Source organism: Calcarisporiella thermophila, assembly GCF_041956535.1.
Source record: "Calcarisporiella thermophila strain CBS 279.70 unplaced genomic scaffold VTP21scaffold_8, whole genome shotgun sequence".
NCBI lineage: Eukaryota > Fungi > Calcarisporiellomycota > Calcarisporiellomycetes > Calcarisporiellales > Calcarisporiellaceae > Calcarisporiella > Calcarisporiella thermophila.
The window spans coordinates 383,671-399,916 of record NW_027192198.1 but is presented as its reverse complement, the minus strand read 5'-3'; the positions used below and the strand labels follow the sequence as shown (position 1 = coordinate 399,916).

Here is a 16,246-nt window from a genome sequence, read left to right as displayed (position 1 = left end):
TACACAATGTGCGATAGAGAAAATTAAAGGCAAATATATATATATAAATTGATGATATCTTAGATCTCAAGGTAAACAAAAAAAAAAGGATAAAAAATATCGCAAAAGATATTAGGATAGAATACGCAAAATAAGGCAAACAACGCAAAGAAATATTTCGCAGGAGAGGAAAAGAAAAAGAATAGTAACCAAATGTAACAATGTATATATATATATAGGGACAGGTCGGTATCATGTCCATTCGATCAGCATAAAACCTACTATATTTTCGCAGCGTTCGCAATTGTATGGTTTAGAGAAGAAATAAAACCAATAAAGAGCGCTAAGCATAGGAAAGGAAGAGAACCGAATACTCAATTTCTTCGTCTAGGAGTGAAAAAAAATTTTTCGGCCAACCAGGCGTCTTCTCTAACTCCCTCTCTCTCTCGTCGCTTGCTCAATTCGTTCTCCGTACCGGAGGCAGTTATCAATTCACTCTGACTAAAATTGGAACACACATTTCGCGTGAGTGCATGAGGCAGGTTATTCGATCAATCAAGTTAATCTTACCTTTAGGCCCGATTTTATCTCTATTTTTTTCTCCACCTCCCTGCCAAATGCCTGCTCTCCGATCTCTTTTCTATCCGCTTTCCCATCCAAATGGGTTTCCTTAGTCTGCTTCAATATCTGTGCGTAACTTATTCCAACAGAGGAGGACTTCGTGCCAACAGAAGAGCCAGTGGCGTTTTCGGCGGATCCCGCCGACAACAGCTCAGGATGAGCCTCGAAACCATGGCCTCTACCGTAGCTTGTTGGTGAATTCTCCCGCCCATTCGCTAGAGGCAAAGGTCGAGTCGCATCTGCGGAGGCGGCGTGAGGGGCCTGGTCGACATTCTTGTGGTCGTTCAAGCGCGACTCTTTCGAATTGCTTTTTGCGTCCAAGGATTCCCGAGGGACTGGGGACTGGCCTTGTGCAGCAGAGCCTGCATCTAGCAGCGGGAAAGAAGTATCTCTGTCAACTTCGTGTCCTGCCGTCTGTGACTTTGGCTGAGGAAGGGCTCGCTTCACAATGTCGGCCAAAGACCCGTGCGCAGCGGGAGTGGGGACTAGAATCGAAAGTGGAGAAATTTCGTCAACCACAAGGGAGGTGTTAGCGCAGAAAGACTGATTACCTTGCTTGTCTGGGGTGGGCGATTTAGCAGTGGGTAAAGGTGGGAAATGCTCCTCCTCGCGAAGATTCGGAGCTAGCATTATTGGTGGGCGCAAAGTCAGTAATAAGGTCAAAGTCCATTCAAAAAGAAACTATTTACCCGGCCTCAAAGGTTCTTCGTTGGGTCGGATCCAAGTGCGGTTCCCTTTCTCTGCGCGTCGACTGGACCGATTGCCATCCTTGGGCTGTGGACGAGAAGACCCGGCACCACGCTTTGGCTCTGAAGATTTCCGCCACTCGGAGTCGTCACGTGGGAAAGAAGGGTCACCTTCATATGTATGGGGACCAGTCTCGAAGGCTCCGCCGACGATCTCCGCATACTGAAGTTCGGAAGCACCCCACGACAGAGAGTTCGAGTGAGGGGGATGGGGATCGGATGAAAGTCTGGCCGCATGTTTCGGATAGCCCTTGGCACCTTGGTTGTCCTGGGAAATCAAGGTGGGATCTCCAGCAACTGGGTCAAGCTCATTGCTAGCCATATTTGAGGGCAGACCCTCCACCTCTTCCTCGGCAGTAGCGGCGTGTCTTCGATATGACATACGATGGTCAAACGGGCGGCGAGACCGGTAGTTGGATCCAGGCCGGTTTTCGTTTGCGTGCTCTAGTTGGAGAGGTTAAATACAAGAAGTTAGAAATTGTGAATCAAAGTGGCCTGAGAGTTGCGCTAATACCTTTTCTTGGGCGCGGCTCTTTTTCCCTCCAACCTTGACCCAGTGGAGAATTTTTATTATGCCCTGCAACATCACTGCCGTTGCCATTGGCATTGCCGTTCAGGACCGGGCTACCGTTTTCATTGTCTTCTTCCTTACTGGGATTCGGGCTCGGTTGTGTCGTAGACGGGGGTGGTACCGGCGCATTCCCGTCGTAGTACTGATTGTAGCCATCGGGGATATAGCCGTAGGGTGGAGATAGCCATCGGCCATTGATGGAAGAAGGATACATGGGTGGAGGATACAATGCCTGGTTGTAGTAAGCCCCGTAAATAGGGTCGATGGCGGGGCCCATGGCCTGGTAGCTGTTCATTACATGGACAGGAGCAATGGGCTGGCCAGTTGCGTGGCGGTGGTCCGGTTGAATACTGGGCGAAATATGGGGGTCCCCGGACGGCCCGCCTTTAAGCTGACCGAGAGCGTCTGGATGATAGCTAGAAATGGGAGGAGGATGAAAAAAGTGGGGCCATTTTCGTCGCAACAATGCATGATACTTACAAACTCTTAAGCATATTTTCCGATTTAATCCTGCTTGCAATCTGTTTTCCCCGGAGCGTCTTATTCCGAGTGGCGCTCCACATTTCCAGGGTGTCCTCCTCGGTCTCGAATGTGATATACCACAGATTTCCAATCTCCGGCTTAATACTCACTATGGGCCTAGAGTTCTCCACCTGGAAGATCGAGCGAATCTCCTAGAGAAATGGCAAAAAAGCAAGTAGGGGAGGGGTGAGCCTAACAATTTCAGTGGCGGGAGAAGAAAGGATGGGGGGAGGAGTACCTCTTCAGTGACATCGGACGGGACGTCTCGAAGAATGATGGTATTGCGTTTATTGGCAGGAATATTAGGCTTAGCCCGCGTTTCCGAATCGTCGACAACGATGTTTGGGGACTCCTTCAGCACGCTCACGATCAATTGAAGATCAGTGGTGAGGTGTTTCACCATCTTAAATTCAGCAATGACGGTAATCGGCACGAATAGGTTAGAGTCCATGTGGGAGACTATACACCATACTAGTAAGCCTTTGACAATGGCGGGGCAGAGGATCAAACAAAATAGCTACCTAGATACGCGTCCTTGGACAAGTTTTCTTTTGAGAAATAGTACTCAAGCTGCTTTCTTAAGGCTTGACGAAGCTCCTCTCCACCTATACACGTAGAAAAATGTATTTGTGTAAGAGCTGGGCCGCACGTACCACAATGTGTATTGAACAAAAAATAGTTCAATCAAATGTTCATACCTGATGATGCACTTGCGGCACCATTTGCCGCTTTTTCAGGGGATTTTTCGGGCAACGTATCCTCTCCATCCTGTGAACCACTCGCATTCGTATCTGCGTCAGGAATAGCCGGGTGTTGCTCTTGCGATAAGTATGGCTTCTCGGCTGGGGAGCTGTTCGGGAAAAAAGGCGGGATGGCGACCGGATATTGCCCTGGTGCGGGATAATACAAACCGGTTGGCGGATAGAAGAAATAGTGTGGTGGTAACAGATCGCCAGGTGGATTTCCTCCTTCGCCGCCTTGATGCGCGCTGTGGAGGCCCGGCGGTAAATGCGGCTGCCCATGAGGGAAATTCCACGCAGCATACATCGCGGCAGCTGCTGCTGCCGCTGCGGGGTCGAAACCATATGGGGGTATATGAGGATGAGCCAAGTGTGGCGAGGGGTGATTATGTGATTGATGCTCGTGTCGATGTTGACGTCGATTGTATTTGCCTCCGTGATAATTGCCAGTGGCCGATCCACCACCTCGAGATCTCCCCGATGGTCGAGGTTTACGTTCCGGGTTGTAAGAAGAGTTCGACGAGTTGCTCGATGGAGAGGAATGGCCAAGCCGCGATGAGGATGACGGGTCGAACTTTTGAGTGCCTCCAGAAGATTCTGGGGTCGGAGGGACAGCTGCCACCATTGGCTCAATGATGGGATATATCCAAAATGGAGGAAGGAGGAAGAAAAAAAGATGGATAAGACGAGCAAGCAAAAAGAAGAGGGGATGGAAAAGGAGAAGCGTGAATTAGGGGGGTGCAATTAGAAACGATTACTAAAGCGGATGGAATCCCCAAATACAAAAGCGTAGAAATCAATGCTCAATCGAAGACAACGGAGTGGTATATGGGAGGGGATGGAGAGGCGGAGAGTAGACAGTAAAGAAGCGTGAAAGAAATAAGAGAGGGGCGGCCAAGAGCCTACACTACAGCTATGGAAACAGGGGTTTTTTTTTCCTATGAGAGTTTTTAGTGTCTAGAGAGTTTAAAAAAAGCACGCATTGCAAGTCAAAGGGGGACTCCCAAGACCTATTCAGTCGTTGAAGTCACCGATTGACGTCAGCAGGCCTAAAATAAATCTCCACGCTGTGACGCCTGACTAGTGAGACAGCCGAAAAGAAAAAAGAAAATTAAACTTGTGAGAAGGGAGAACTATGCGGTTGCTTTTGCAATACTCCATTTTCCTAGGGGGAGAGTTTCTGAACCACTCCCCGGTCACGAATGGCCTCAGCCACGAAATCAGTGTCGCCGCGGCCTCGAAATGCATGCATCCGCTGCTTGGCTCACCAAATCGAGGGGGGGGGGTAGCCCGAAATGCACCTGATTGATCCAAAGAAGGCTTGTGATGCCAAATCCCTTTCACATTTCCGTGGGTTGGGTAGCTTTCGCCCCATCATGACATATTCCAAAGGGGTTGGACCCCTCTCGGTTCAATCTATTGCGAGCCCTTATCAGTGAGAGCGTAGTGGTCGAGACCTCCTTGCCATCTCCTCCCCTTCTTGCTGGAATCGATGGGAAAAAAAATTACGTTAACATTTCCTTCCCAAATCGAAAGACATGTTCCTTGTCACGGATATTCCCATAAGGTAATGGAGGCACTGAACTGCATATGAAGAGGGCGGGGATTGTTTGACAACCTATTATCTCATTCAGTGTGTGAGAAATAGGAAGCATTGCTAAAATTGAAGCTTAATCATAATGCGCACACGCAAGTCTAATGGCATGAATAGCAAATTAGTCAACATGGTTTGTGGACATGTGTGCTTTCCTGAGGGAGGGGAGGGAACAACCCAAACCAACAATGTAGCGTAATGATTTTGTATTACATCAAAAAAACAAAGAGGAAGGATGATACATGTTAGTGGATCAACCTTCTTATTTGAGTAAATTGCGGGTGGAGCTTGAGATAAAAATTAACAAATTACGCTTTCCTAATTAGAAGCCTTCGACGCAGCTATGAGAGGGGGATTCGAATTGGCATTCTCCATGGGACTTGGCAGCCTTCCAGCCTAAGCACATATCTGATTTGAAGCCGTGTAAACTCTCTCCTGTAAGAGGGACCCCTCCGACTTCCCTGCCAACCTATCCTGCTGAGAAAGTCGAGCAAGCGCGGGTAAGAAGAGCGTCCATCAGTTTCCCTTGTTCACAATGGAGATAAAGGGAGAGAGAAGCCCTAATCCATTTTGAATTTGTCCGCATCTCATTATTGGGACCGCTGTTTTAGCAGTGAAGTGTGGCCAACGCGAGCGTTTTTATTCACCGATTCTAGTATATGTGCGGGAAAGACAGCGGAAAATTTCCGATTTCACCTTGATCGCTCTAACAGACGGGTAGATGGGCTCCGCTGCTTTTCTTTTCTCTCTCCCCACTGCTTGTCCAAGGCAGGGCCTTTATCCCACATAATACTATTGTGCTCGGCCATCTTATCCATGCCATACTACCACCATATTTGCTAAAGAAACACAGATCGTTTATTTACAACTTCCTCCGCGACACGCTTGCTGCTTATCCCAACTTAATATGGGCCCCTCCGGCGACCACGAGGTCGACCTTCATATATGTAATGCCTATGGCGAGCACACCTTTGGCACTCTCCCGCTCTCCACCATGGACGCCTTCACCCTGGACGCCTTCGCGGACCTCATCCACATGCATCATGCCCAGGGCAGCACCTTTGTGCTCGCACGGGTCACCACCCTCGATTCTCAAACTAACAAAGAGTGCTATTCCTGGTACCATGCGGGCTATCTGAACAAACTTCTGTTTTGCACTCAAAAGTTGGGCGAGCGCCGGGCCATTCATAGACTCTGCGTTCTAAACCCATTGACGAATACGGAGATTCATGCGGTCCATTATTTCGCAGTGCCCCCACCCCCTGGACAGAAGAGGCCTATCGATCCGGGAGAAAGCCCGGAGAGCCAGGCGGGATGGCATATGCATTGGCAAAATACCCTCTCCCCCGCCTCCTCCCCCACCCCCGCCAGAGATAATGGGGACCCCATTCGCGCTCTGCTCTCCTCAGGCTCGCCCACCCCTGCGCAAGGCTTGGGCCACGAACTGGCGCGTAGCGTGATCAATAGTCCGACCTCCACCATTCGATCCCCGTTCGCGTCCCTTCACGACGCGTTTGAACAGGAGCTATTCAAGCCCGGGAAACAGGAGCGGCCAGGTCTTGGAACGTCGCCGCTGAGAGAACTTCCACGCCTTTCCTCCCTCCCCTCTGCCCCGCTTACCGCCGCCCCGCTGCCTATCCGGGCATGGGTGGAGAATTCCCGCGAAGATCTCCGAGAGGAGGTAAGGGGACAGGAGGAGCCAAGGCTCCGAGCCTACCTCTTTGCCACCGACAAAGATTACCTTCGGTCCGCATCCGTAAGGCGCTTCTTCCGGAAAAATACCCTCGACGCGAATATCGTGTGTCTTTTTGAGATGCCCTCTATTTTCGACGAGGAGTACCTCAACGGAGAGATGGAGGCACCTTCCCTGTGGACCCACTTTCACACGCTAGGCCACTTCATTTCCTGGATTTGGAGGTGGAGACCATGGTTCTACCTGACCCGGATCCTCGTTCCCCCTCCCCTTGAGGCGACCACAACCCAAGCAAGACAGGGTCCGCCCAGCCACGACGACGAAGCAGCTCTAGTTCGAGTCTCGCTTGCACCCGCAGCACAAGAGGAGCCTACCTCCGACGCCCCCTCCTTCAGTTCGGACGATGGGCTGCTCTCGGTCTCCCCTGGACGCTCCTTCATCAAACGCATGGTGTGTACGATTCGGTTCAACATGGCCATGGCTGCTTTTCTATGTGTCATTGTGGCGGTTTGCTATATAGCTGTGGAGACACTATTAGGTCAGCATGAGAAACATGGCTCTTCGAATGCATAAGATTCGAAAAAAAAACAACAAAGCGATTGTGGGGGGGGGGGGTGGGAGGGAGAGAAATGGGGCGCATGAGATATAGATGTTATTATTTATTCGAGTGTTAATGAACTATCCCTGCCTTTTGTAATTTTAATTCCTCTCCCCGAAACTTTGGCTACAGTGGCTTGCCATCGATTTGATTTGATTAGATTGCATCTAAATCCCTTTTCAGATGGAAGCTGAAAATTTTCCTTTTCAAAAGGTGCGTTTTGATTGGATAACTTCTTGGGAGTGGTAATATCGATAAAAGAAGGCCTTAAAAGAAGCCTGTTGGCATGTTTTATTTTCGATACGACTACTATCCAAAGGAGATCACCTAAAGGAGCCATTTGAATTGCAGCCAGTGGAAGCACACCGAAAAAAAGAGAAAAGAGAGAAGAGAAACGAAAATTTGCAGGATTGTATCAGAGTAGGGCGTCTCAGGGCGGATTGTTATTTGATTCAACCTCATGAATAGCTCGGATTGCAGAATCAGAGGAGATAGGAGGAAGAAGAAAGAAGGAAGAAGGAAGAAGGAAGAAGGAAGAAGAAAGAAGAAAAAACAGGGGGTGCCTCCCTCTCCATACCTATGCGTATAAGCGCCAAGGAATCAAGCGATTTGATTTCGCGAGAAACGGGACTGTCTACTGAATCAGAGTCATGCCGACGGTCGTCAGTGGGAAATTCGAATTGCTTCAAGAAAAGGATATACGACCTGGGTTCAAAGGAGAAGGGAAAGCGGAGCTGGCCTCCATCTTGAAGCTGGATCCCCGAGACCAGTTTAACCAAATCTAAAGAGGTGTCTTGCGGTAAGAAGCACTATTTGCAGCAAGCCGTGCAAAAATCGAGTGCACAAAGATACATTCAGAAATGAGCGTAAGCATTCGCAGAGGGGAGGAAGGAGGGGGGAGAGGGGGGGTGCCACTATCACCCAGGCCTTCCTCCAAATGTTCCCCTATGGTAAGCGGCCTGGTTCAGTACATATGGCGTGCAACTGAGCCAACGTTTGTGCTCAGGAGTCTTACCTCAATGGATTCCAGAATGGGAACAGGATCTGCCATGTTTTGTCTGAGTTTCACGTCAGTCTGAATAAAGATTTAAAATGGGTATTTTACATGATAAACAAATAAACAAGAAGATAAGATTGGAAAGAGAGTGTGTGAGTGGGGGGGTGGGGAGTATCTACAATAAGGAATATATAGTTTTAGTTATATTTGTAAATATTCAGATATATTAAATTATCTGGGAAAAAAAAACAAAAATCATATCCAACCCGATAAATAAACGAGAAACTATAGCAAACAAGGAAATTAAAAAAAAGGATAACTTAGTAATATACACAGAGACAATCGACGGTTTTTTCAGAGTCCTTCAATTTTCAGGCAAATCCAAACCACACTTTTTCACAAGCTTATGCCTTTTCAGGGCGTCCTGTGAGAAGAGGGCAATACCGAAAGGAATTGAAGTTGAAAAAAAGGTTATTGAAACAGGGAGGAGAGCGCGAAGGAAGAGGGTGCAGAACGGTTACCTTTCGAGAGAATTGCTTATTGCACGCCAGACAAGAGAAAGGTTTTACCTGCAGATGGATGCGCTTGTGCCGCTTTAAGTCATGGTTGCGGTGAAAGGCCTGGGGGCACTAGAGCAATATGGATTGAAATGGAAGAGATTCAGGCGTGTAACCGTGGCAGCCATGCCAAAGGAATACAAACCTTGTCGCACTTGAACTGGCGCTCCAATCCGCGCAGAGGCAGTATCGGGTCGAAGGGCAGGAGGGGGATGGGCGGGACTAGTGGTGCAGGGCTGGATTGGAATGGGGCCAAAAACGGAATGGGGCTCATGCCAGAGCCCATCTCCCCCTGATGGATGATCATGTTGGACGGCGCTACTAAGGCCTCTCCTTCTCCTCTTCCTCCTCCGCCGCCGCTGCCGCCGTCTCCTCCTCCTTCCTCACCACCGCCGCGTTCAGCATCCCCTCCTCGCCCCGCTTCCTCTTCCGGTTTTTCCTCAGCATCCGATGAAGCGCAGTGGGCAGCGAGGAGAAGAGGCCCGTCGCCACGGTTGGTATTGCCGCTGCCCGAGGCGGGAATCAGGGTGCCGTCCCTGTCGGCGAGGATGTACTCGGTGGTCTTCTCGAAGGGAGGAATGGTGAGGAGCGGCGGGGGGAAGTAGGCGGCAGGCTGGCGATCGTCGGCAGGGCACGCGGAGAGCGACAAGAGGGGAGAGTAGAGCGAGGGGGCCAGGGAGGAGAAGCACAGATCGTCGGTGGACCAGGTGAGTTCGGAGATCATGGTGGAATCCAACAGAAAGAGAAATGGCAACAAGGCGGATGACTTTGGGCTCCTGCCCCTTATATAATTAGCGGAGGGGGGGGGGATGCAGTTTTGAGAAACGTGCTCACCTGCCGAATCGTGAAGCTTCTGAACCGATGCACCACAGCATATGGCAGCCGCGAGGATCATTCTTGTTTTACTCTGGGAAATTAAGCGGTGCAGGCTGGTTGGCATTTCATTTCCCCCCGCTCTGCGGCCCCACGATAGCGTTTGGCATTTATTTCTCACCTCTTCCTTAACGGGCCGCTTTCCCTTTAATTAAACTATAAATAACCGGGCCTTGGAACTGCAGAGACGCGGCCTCCCTCGCCCTCGCCCTCCCCCCCCCCCCCAAACAACCGGTTGGATCTGCTTGTGCATGGACATCGCGGATAAAATCCTGCCGTTCCAGTCAGTCAAAAATACACCAACCGCTCCTCGCGCTGCTGCTTATCTGACATTTCCTATTTGGGCCGGCATGACGCGTGATAAGCGGCGGGCTCCTCGCTTTTTTTCTCAGCGTTTCGTTATAGGCACCGGTGTTTCGCAGTCCTCCCCAAGTCCTCTGCGCTGCGGCCTCCTTCCCCTCCCTTATGGAAGCGTGGCGTAGCATGGAAGAGCGACCAGCACTGGCTTCCTCCGTCGCATGGCGATGGGGGGACGTCCTTATCGAGCCCCGGCCCACGCCTTCCTTTCCCCAGGCCGGCCTAGCCTTTATGGACTCTAAAACTTGTTGACGAAATCTCATACTTTCATTTCCATGGCTTCTCTTCTTATGCCACGAGACATTTATGTCAACTTAAACATAAATTGGTTTCTTTTTCCTCCCCTCCTAAAGTACCCCCCTCCCCCTCACCTCTGTTTGACCTCTGTAGAAATTTCGCGAATGCCATCCGAGGACAGCCATCCTGATGGCGTCACTCGCGGCGCAGCCATTTCGATACACGGTGACGTCACACACCAGCCCAGCCTTCGGCTATGAATCAAGAGGCTCGATGGGACCCCGACGCGATCCCTCCTTTCTCCTTCACAGACTAGATAGCTCGGGGTGCATCATCGACATGAAGCAAGTATCCCTTTCTGTTTGCTATGGATGGATGGATGGATGGGATGGATTAGGGGGTGGAGTGCGGTGGAGTGGAGGATGCTCGCGAAGTCGAGAGATGAGTAGACAACCATGGATCTAATCTCTAGCCATTTTTGATCTCCATAGGACCGAGACTTGCAACTTCTCTGGATACCGGATCTACCCCGGTAAGGGCAAACTTTTCATCCGCTCCGATGGCAAGGTGGGTACCCTTTTCCCTCCCTCTTTCTACCATCCGGTCCTCCCCTCTCATTCTTTACCCTCGTCTCCTCTTTGCCCCCCCCCCCCTCCATAGCCCTTCCACTTCATCAACGGAAAGGTGGACTCCTACTTCCACCAGCGCCTCAATCCTCGCAAGATCGCCTGGACTGTCGTGTACCGTCGCATGCACAAGAAGGGTATCACGGTTGAGGTCGCCAAGAAGCGCACCCGCCGTACCGTGAAGCACCAGCGTGCCATTGTTGGTGCATCTCTGGAAGCCATCCGCGCCAAGCGCAACCAGAAGCCCGAGGCAAGACAGGCTGCACGCCAGGCCGCCATCAAAGAGAGCAAGGAGAAGAAGAAGGCCGAGGCTGCCAAGAAGAAGGCCGAGAAGGTGTGTATTGAAGAACTGACTTTGCGCCCCCCCCCCCAGGGTTGCTTATTGATCTGCTCTTGGTCCCCTCCCCCCTTTAGGCTACCCAGAAGAACCAGCCCAAGATCTCCAAGCAGCAAGCTAAGGGTGCTCGCCCCACCGTTGCCGCCAAGAGTCGTTAAATTTCCTTGTTTCCTCTTTTTTTTGATAAACCTATTCTAGTTTCTTTGTATGACTGGCCCTCGGGACCGATTTAAAAAACAAAAGTAGATATCACTACGAGAGGGAAAGAAAGAACTGACAAAAAAAAATGAGAGAACGCTCTCCATGGATTTATTCATTAGAAGCATCCAAACGGCCTAACATGACTATATCCTGCCCAAATCTCTCGTATACCACATGGTGAACTCGAGGATAGCTTCCCTAAAACAGTAGGTCCAAACATCAATGCCTTTCAACCTTAGGAGGGTCGCGAAAACCAAAGAGAAAGGGGGACTACCTCAACGGGCTGCAGTTTCCCACTCGCATTGACCCCGCTTCCCACAAAGACTGGTGCAATGGTAACTATCACATGGCTCACTAAATGCCGCTGCTGCAGGAATGATTGTATAATTCCTGCTCCACCCTCTACCATCAGCGAGCCCAGGTTTTCCTTGCGGAGCGCCGAGAGAATATGGGGTAATGACACGTAGCCAAGTCTTTCCGGAACTGGAAATATTCTGCAACCTATGGACCTTAGCTTTTCTGCATGGTGTTGATTGTGCCCCTCTCTAACAAAGATCCATGGACATTTTCCTGTGCCATTGCTGGCGGCTTTGAGAAGGCGGCAGTGGAATGGGAAGCGGTCAAGGGTGGAGTCCAAAATGATGGGTTGGGGTTGCTGGACCACCTCGTTAGGCTCAAGGAGCCGGGCTGCCCAAAGAGTCAAGAGTGATCTAAGCACTTGGAAACAAAAGACATCTTCAGCTACATACCAGTCAGGAGAGGGTCGTCGTTAATTAGCGTGCCAATGCCAACCATGATACCATCGTGCATTGCGCGTAATCTGCTCTAATCGAAAAATCCATTAGTCCAAGCAACAGCAACTGGACCGCATGATGAAGACAATGCACCTATGGGTCATAACCAGTGATTCCTTTCCGCTTAAAAGGATCTGTTTTCCATTCTCTCCCGCAATCTTGCCATCTAGACTCTGAGCATAAGTTAGGGTGACGCACGGTGAATCTGGCTGAGGGGTGAGGACAAGGCTAGAGAGGAAGCTTTTTGCAAGTTGCTGCGCGTCCATGAGAGAGCATTGGGTTTTCGAGTTTTGGTGGTGGCAAGAGAGGAAATCTAACCTGAATCGATTCAATCCAATTTTTTTTTTTTTGCTGCGCACCTACGGGATCCAGCTTCGCGTTCCTAAATTATTTTATTTCTCTTTATATCCATCATTGTGACATGTCAAGCAAATATTCCGCTCTCCCGGACATCGTATGCGATTTCTCGTGTTTGTGCTTCATCGAGGCTGTAGCTAATGGGTCCCTTATTAGGATACACAACCTGATGTCTATGAAACACCCGATGTAGTGGACGATGGTGACCACACCCGAACTGCCCATGAGCTGGTCGCCTATACTCGACCTTTTTTTGAGAGCACTCCATAGTGTACTGACCCCCTCCCCCTTTCTCATTGAACAGGACGAACGCTACGAAGAGGAAGAAGGCAATGGTGCTAAGAAGAGCCCGTCCCGATCTAAACCCACTGTACCATTTAAATCATATCATCATTCATCGCTCTCTTCACACAACCACGATGCATCAGAATACGAAATTTTTCCACACCCTTCCAAAGAAGAAACCCCAAAGCAAAAGCTTCGGCGCTTAACCTTTGAAATCCAGGATCTGCTCGAGCAAGTGTCGAAAAATTCTGTCCAACCCGCCGAGCATGATTCCAAAGGAGAGCTTTCTCACAAGGAGCTCCTGGGGGAGATCTCTGGATTGCAAAGGGAGCTGAGGCGCATCGGGCGAGTGGCCGAGGGCCAAGCAGCGGCCAGGGAAGCAGAAAAGAGGCACCAAGAGCAAGCGGCGAAGGAAGGGCGCGACGAGGGCGACGGGAAGGAGCCGTCGGAGGCAGTCCCTTCCTCTGCGCTGGTAGACTTGGACTCTCGAGTGGCGACTCTGGAAAGACTGATGGGCTCCACAAGCGGCCAATTCGGGGAACTGGTATGTCCTTTTCCCTCCTTTCTTCTACTAACTCTCGGCGGCCATCTTATCAATCCGCGTTGTCGTTTTCTCTAGCCTCCTCTGGCGAATAGCAATCTCGTCGCCACGGTCGACAAGCTCGAGCATCAACTGACCCTCCTCACCCAGCCGCGCCACTTGGAAGGGATGAGCCGCCGCGTCAAGCTCCTCACCAATGACCTTGAGCGGCTTTCCGATCTGCTAGAAAAGGATGTCCCGCCCCCCGGCCAGTACACCAAGGAGACAGAGGAGCGCATCCTGAAAATCTTTGGGCTCCTCGAGCACATCGACCCACTCATGCCCCTCACGCCGGCCCTCCTTGCTCGGCTGCAGTCTTTGCAGCACCTGCATATCGAAACGGCGACCTTTGCGGAATCGGTGCCTATTCTCGCCGAAGAGCAGCAGAAGCTGGAGGGCGAGTTGAGACGGGTGGACGAGGCGTGCACACGCGTGCAGCGAGGACTCGAGCGCTTCGGGGCGGTACGAAAGGAGGTGCTGGGCTTGGAGGGGAAGCTCTCGCAGCTGATGGAGCGCGTCGAGCTACTAATAGGATGAGCAGGTTGTGCTGCCTTGTTAAATAAAGAGTGTACCACTTTGCGTTTCCTCTGCGTTCCTCTGATTAAATTAGTCTCGATCTTTCTGACCCTGAAGAGGGATCCCCTCTCTCCCTCGCGGCTTGTGCTTTATATTTTATCCGGGTCCGAACGAGCCCATTGGGCCAAGCGGCAGCTGGGGGGAAACCTATATGTCGAGATGAGCCTTCGTGAGGACGCGCGCCCGCGCTGCAGACAATGCTCTGCGGCGGTCGGGTCGTAGCTTGGAGGAGCGCAAGGCGACCATGAGAGCGCGGCTAGCGATTTAATGTTGACACCCTTTGACAGTGTTCAAAGCTTTGTTTCCTGTTTTTTTTTTTTCGCGCTACACGTGGGTTCGCGGCCAGAAGCTTTCGATTTTAACTTTAAAATTTTTGTGTACTATTTATTGCAATTTTTTTTTTTCGACTAGCGGAGGAGAAGAGCGGGCCGCCGTTTGTTTGAAGTCTTTGTTTGCTTTCCATCGACCGAGCCTCGAAGGCCCCCATTCTTTCGCCCATTTCCCCTTGTGCATTTCCGGCCCATTCTTTCTCGCAAAACCTACGGCATTTTCTTCCCATTGCTCCGCAAACATTCCAAACACTAATAGATCAAGTAAGTTTGTCGCGTAATCAACTTACCGAGTTGGATAAACATGGTCGAATTTTCATGGCCTCTTGTACTCCTACTCGCCTCTTCCTCTCTTCGCCCCGCCCCTTTTCTCCCCGTACATCCTCCTTCATGTCTTCTATCGCTAGAGCGCCCCACTAAGCATTTTTCCCATATTATTGTTCTCCCTCTTTTAGTAGACGACAACGATAGAAAATGGGCTGCTGTATGAGTACTGAGGATGCGGAGGGCCGCCGCAAGAACGACGAAATTGAAGACCAGCTCAAGCGTGATCGTATGAACCTGCGTAAGGAGGTGAAGCTGCTCCTTCTAGGCAAGTGGAGGCTCCCTCTTTGTTATCGCCTCGCCTCGTGTATTTACTTTTTTGTTTTGGAACCATGTAGGTGCGGGTGAGTCTGGAAAGTCGACGATTCTGAAGCAGATGAAATTGATCCACGATGGCGGCTACTCTCTCGACGAACGCGAATCCTTCAAGGAGATTATCTTCTCCAACACTATCCAAAGCATGAAGGTCATTTTGAATGCGATGGAGGCGATGGATATTGGGTTTGTTAATCCGGCCAGCATCCATCATGCCGAGATCGTGATGCAATTGCCCTCGCAGATGGAGGGGGATCGACTGCCTGCCAAGGTGGGGGTGGCCATTGCCGAGCTGTGGGAGGATGCGGGTGTCAGGCGCTGCTTCGAGAGAAGTCGAGAGTACCAGCTGAACGACTCCGCAAAATAGTATGTAGAGGGGGCCGGACGGATGCGTTCCAAGGAAAGAAGCTGACCTCCCCTGTTTCTCTCTCCCCCTTTTGGTTGCTAGCTACTTCGACTCGGTCGAGCGCATCTCGCACCCGAACTATATGCCCACCGACCAGGATGTGTTGCGCTCGCGGGTCAAGACCACGGGCATCACCGAGATGACTTTCCAGATTGGAGAGCTGACCTACCGCATGTTCGACGTGGGTGGCCAGCGGTCGGAGCGCAAAAAGTGGATCCACTGTTTCGAGAACGTGACCGCCATCATTTTCCTGGTCGCCATCTCCGAGTACGATCAAGTGCTGCGCGAGGACGAGTCGGTGAATCGAATGCAGGAGGCATTGACCTTGTTTGATTCGATTTGCAATTCAAGGTAAGCGGTTTGGCTTTATTGTTTCCCCAAAAATGAAATGTCTCGGCCGCTAATCTATGCCCTCCCCCTCCCCCCACCTCCTGTGCTCGTGCCTGCAGATGGTTTGTGAACACCAGCATTATCCTCTTCCTCAACAAGATAGATCTGTTCAGAGAGAAACTTCCGCGCAGCCCCCTACAACACTATTTCCCCGATTATCAGGGTGGCTCTGATTTCGAAGCCGCCTGCGAGTACCTCCAGGGGCGTTTCGTGTCATTGAATCAGTCGGTGGAGAAGCGCATCTATACTCATTTTACATGTGCTACCGACACCACTCAGGTGAAATACACGATTGCCGCTTGCAATGATATTATCATTTCATCGAACCTCAAATCCATTGGACTCCTGTAAATCGGGCGGGACTTGCCTCCCCCTCCTCCTCCTCCTCCACCGGCGAGGAGGGGGGGGGACCTTAGCATTCGGGCCTGTCCTCCTTGACCCCCTTTTTTTATTCTCCTCCACTTAATAATGATCTAATCTATCTACCTCTCTATCAATCTATCGATTTATTTATTGCTCTATCTATCCACTATCTATCTAACTATTTACCTATCTTTTTTACCCCCTTATTTATTGATTTATTTATTGAAATGTCTTTATAGCCGATGATTTATTCTAATAGTTCTCTTCCTTTTTTATAT

At 50.6% G+C, this 16,246-nt stretch overlaps 7 protein-coding genes across 7 annotated transcripts; 4 read left to right on the top strand and 3 right to left on the bottom strand.

Moving 5' to 3' along the window:
• Positions 1-471: 471 nt before the first annotated feature.
• Positions 472-3,804, bottom strand: VTP21DRAFT_10996 (uncharacterized protein; the record flags this gene model as incomplete). Its single annotated transcript, XM_069390392.1, has 9 exons — positions 472-480; positions 550-1,085; positions 1,152-1,223; positions 1,290-1,790; positions 1,861-2,333; positions 2,398-2,591; positions 2,678-2,898; positions 2,961-3,044; positions 3,138-3,804. The coding sequence occupies 9 exons, from the start codon at positions 3,802-3,804 to the stop codon at positions 472-474; spliced, it is 2,757 nt and encodes a 918-aa protein (XP_069252546.1).
• Positions 3,805-5,680: 1,876 nt separating this feature from the next.
• On the top strand, positions 5,681-7,039 carry VTP21DRAFT_10995 (uncharacterized protein; the record flags this gene model as incomplete). The annotated part of the gene is made up of 1 exon (XM_069390391.1): positions 5,681-7,039. One exon carries the CDS (start codon positions 5,681-5,683, stop codon positions 7,037-7,039), a length of 1,359 nt encoding a protein of 452 aa, XP_069252545.1.
• Positions 7,040-7,494: 455 nt separating this feature from the next.
• VTP21DRAFT_10994 (uncharacterized protein) lies at positions 7,495-9,342 on the bottom strand (the record flags this gene model as incomplete). The annotated part of the gene is made up of 5 exons (XM_069390390.1): positions 7,495-7,532; positions 7,642-7,873; positions 8,080-8,139; positions 8,631-8,690; positions 8,764-9,342. 5 exons carry the CDS (start codon positions 9,340-9,342, stop codon positions 7,495-7,497), a joined length of 969 nt encoding a protein of 322 aa, XP_069252544.1.
• Positions 9,343-10,274: 932 nt separating this feature from the next.
• VTP21DRAFT_10993 (60S ribosomal eL24 domain-containing protein) lies at positions 10,275-11,206 on the top strand (the record flags this gene model as incomplete). The annotated part of the gene is made up of 4 exons (XM_069390389.1): positions 10,275-10,429; positions 10,577-10,652; positions 10,746-11,045; positions 11,126-11,206. 4 exons carry the CDS (start codon positions 10,275-10,277, stop codon positions 11,204-11,206), a joined length of 612 nt encoding a protein of 203 aa, XP_069252543.1.
• A 151-nt stretch (positions 11,207-11,357) lies between these two features.
• VTP21DRAFT_10992 (uncharacterized protein) lies at positions 11,358-12,309 on the bottom strand (the record flags this gene model as incomplete). Its single annotated transcript, XM_069390388.1, has 4 exons — positions 11,358-11,447; positions 11,524-11,936; positions 11,999-12,069; positions 12,137-12,309. The coding sequence occupies 4 exons, from the start codon at positions 12,307-12,309 to the stop codon at positions 11,358-11,360; spliced, it is 747 nt and encodes a 248-aa protein (XP_069252542.1).
• Positions 12,310-12,464: 155 nt separating this feature from the next.
• On the top strand, positions 12,465-13,802 carry VTP21DRAFT_10991 (uncharacterized protein; the record flags this gene model as incomplete). The annotated part of the gene is made up of 4 exons (XM_069390387.1): positions 12,465-12,497; positions 12,557-12,631; positions 12,705-13,229; positions 13,305-13,802. 4 exons carry the CDS (start codon positions 12,465-12,467, stop codon positions 13,800-13,802), a joined length of 1,131 nt encoding a protein of 376 aa, XP_069252541.1.
• An 842-nt stretch (positions 13,803-14,644) lies between these two features.
• VTP21DRAFT_10990 (uncharacterized protein) lies at positions 14,645-15,956 on the top strand (the record flags this gene model as incomplete). The annotated part of the gene is made up of 4 exons (XM_069390386.1): positions 14,645-14,762; positions 14,833-15,175; positions 15,258-15,566; positions 15,665-15,956. The coding sequence occupies 4 exons, from the start codon at positions 14,645-14,647 to the stop codon at positions 15,954-15,956; spliced, it is 1,062 nt and encodes a 353-aa protein (XP_069252540.1).
• Positions 15,957-16,246: the final 290 nt, after the last annotated feature.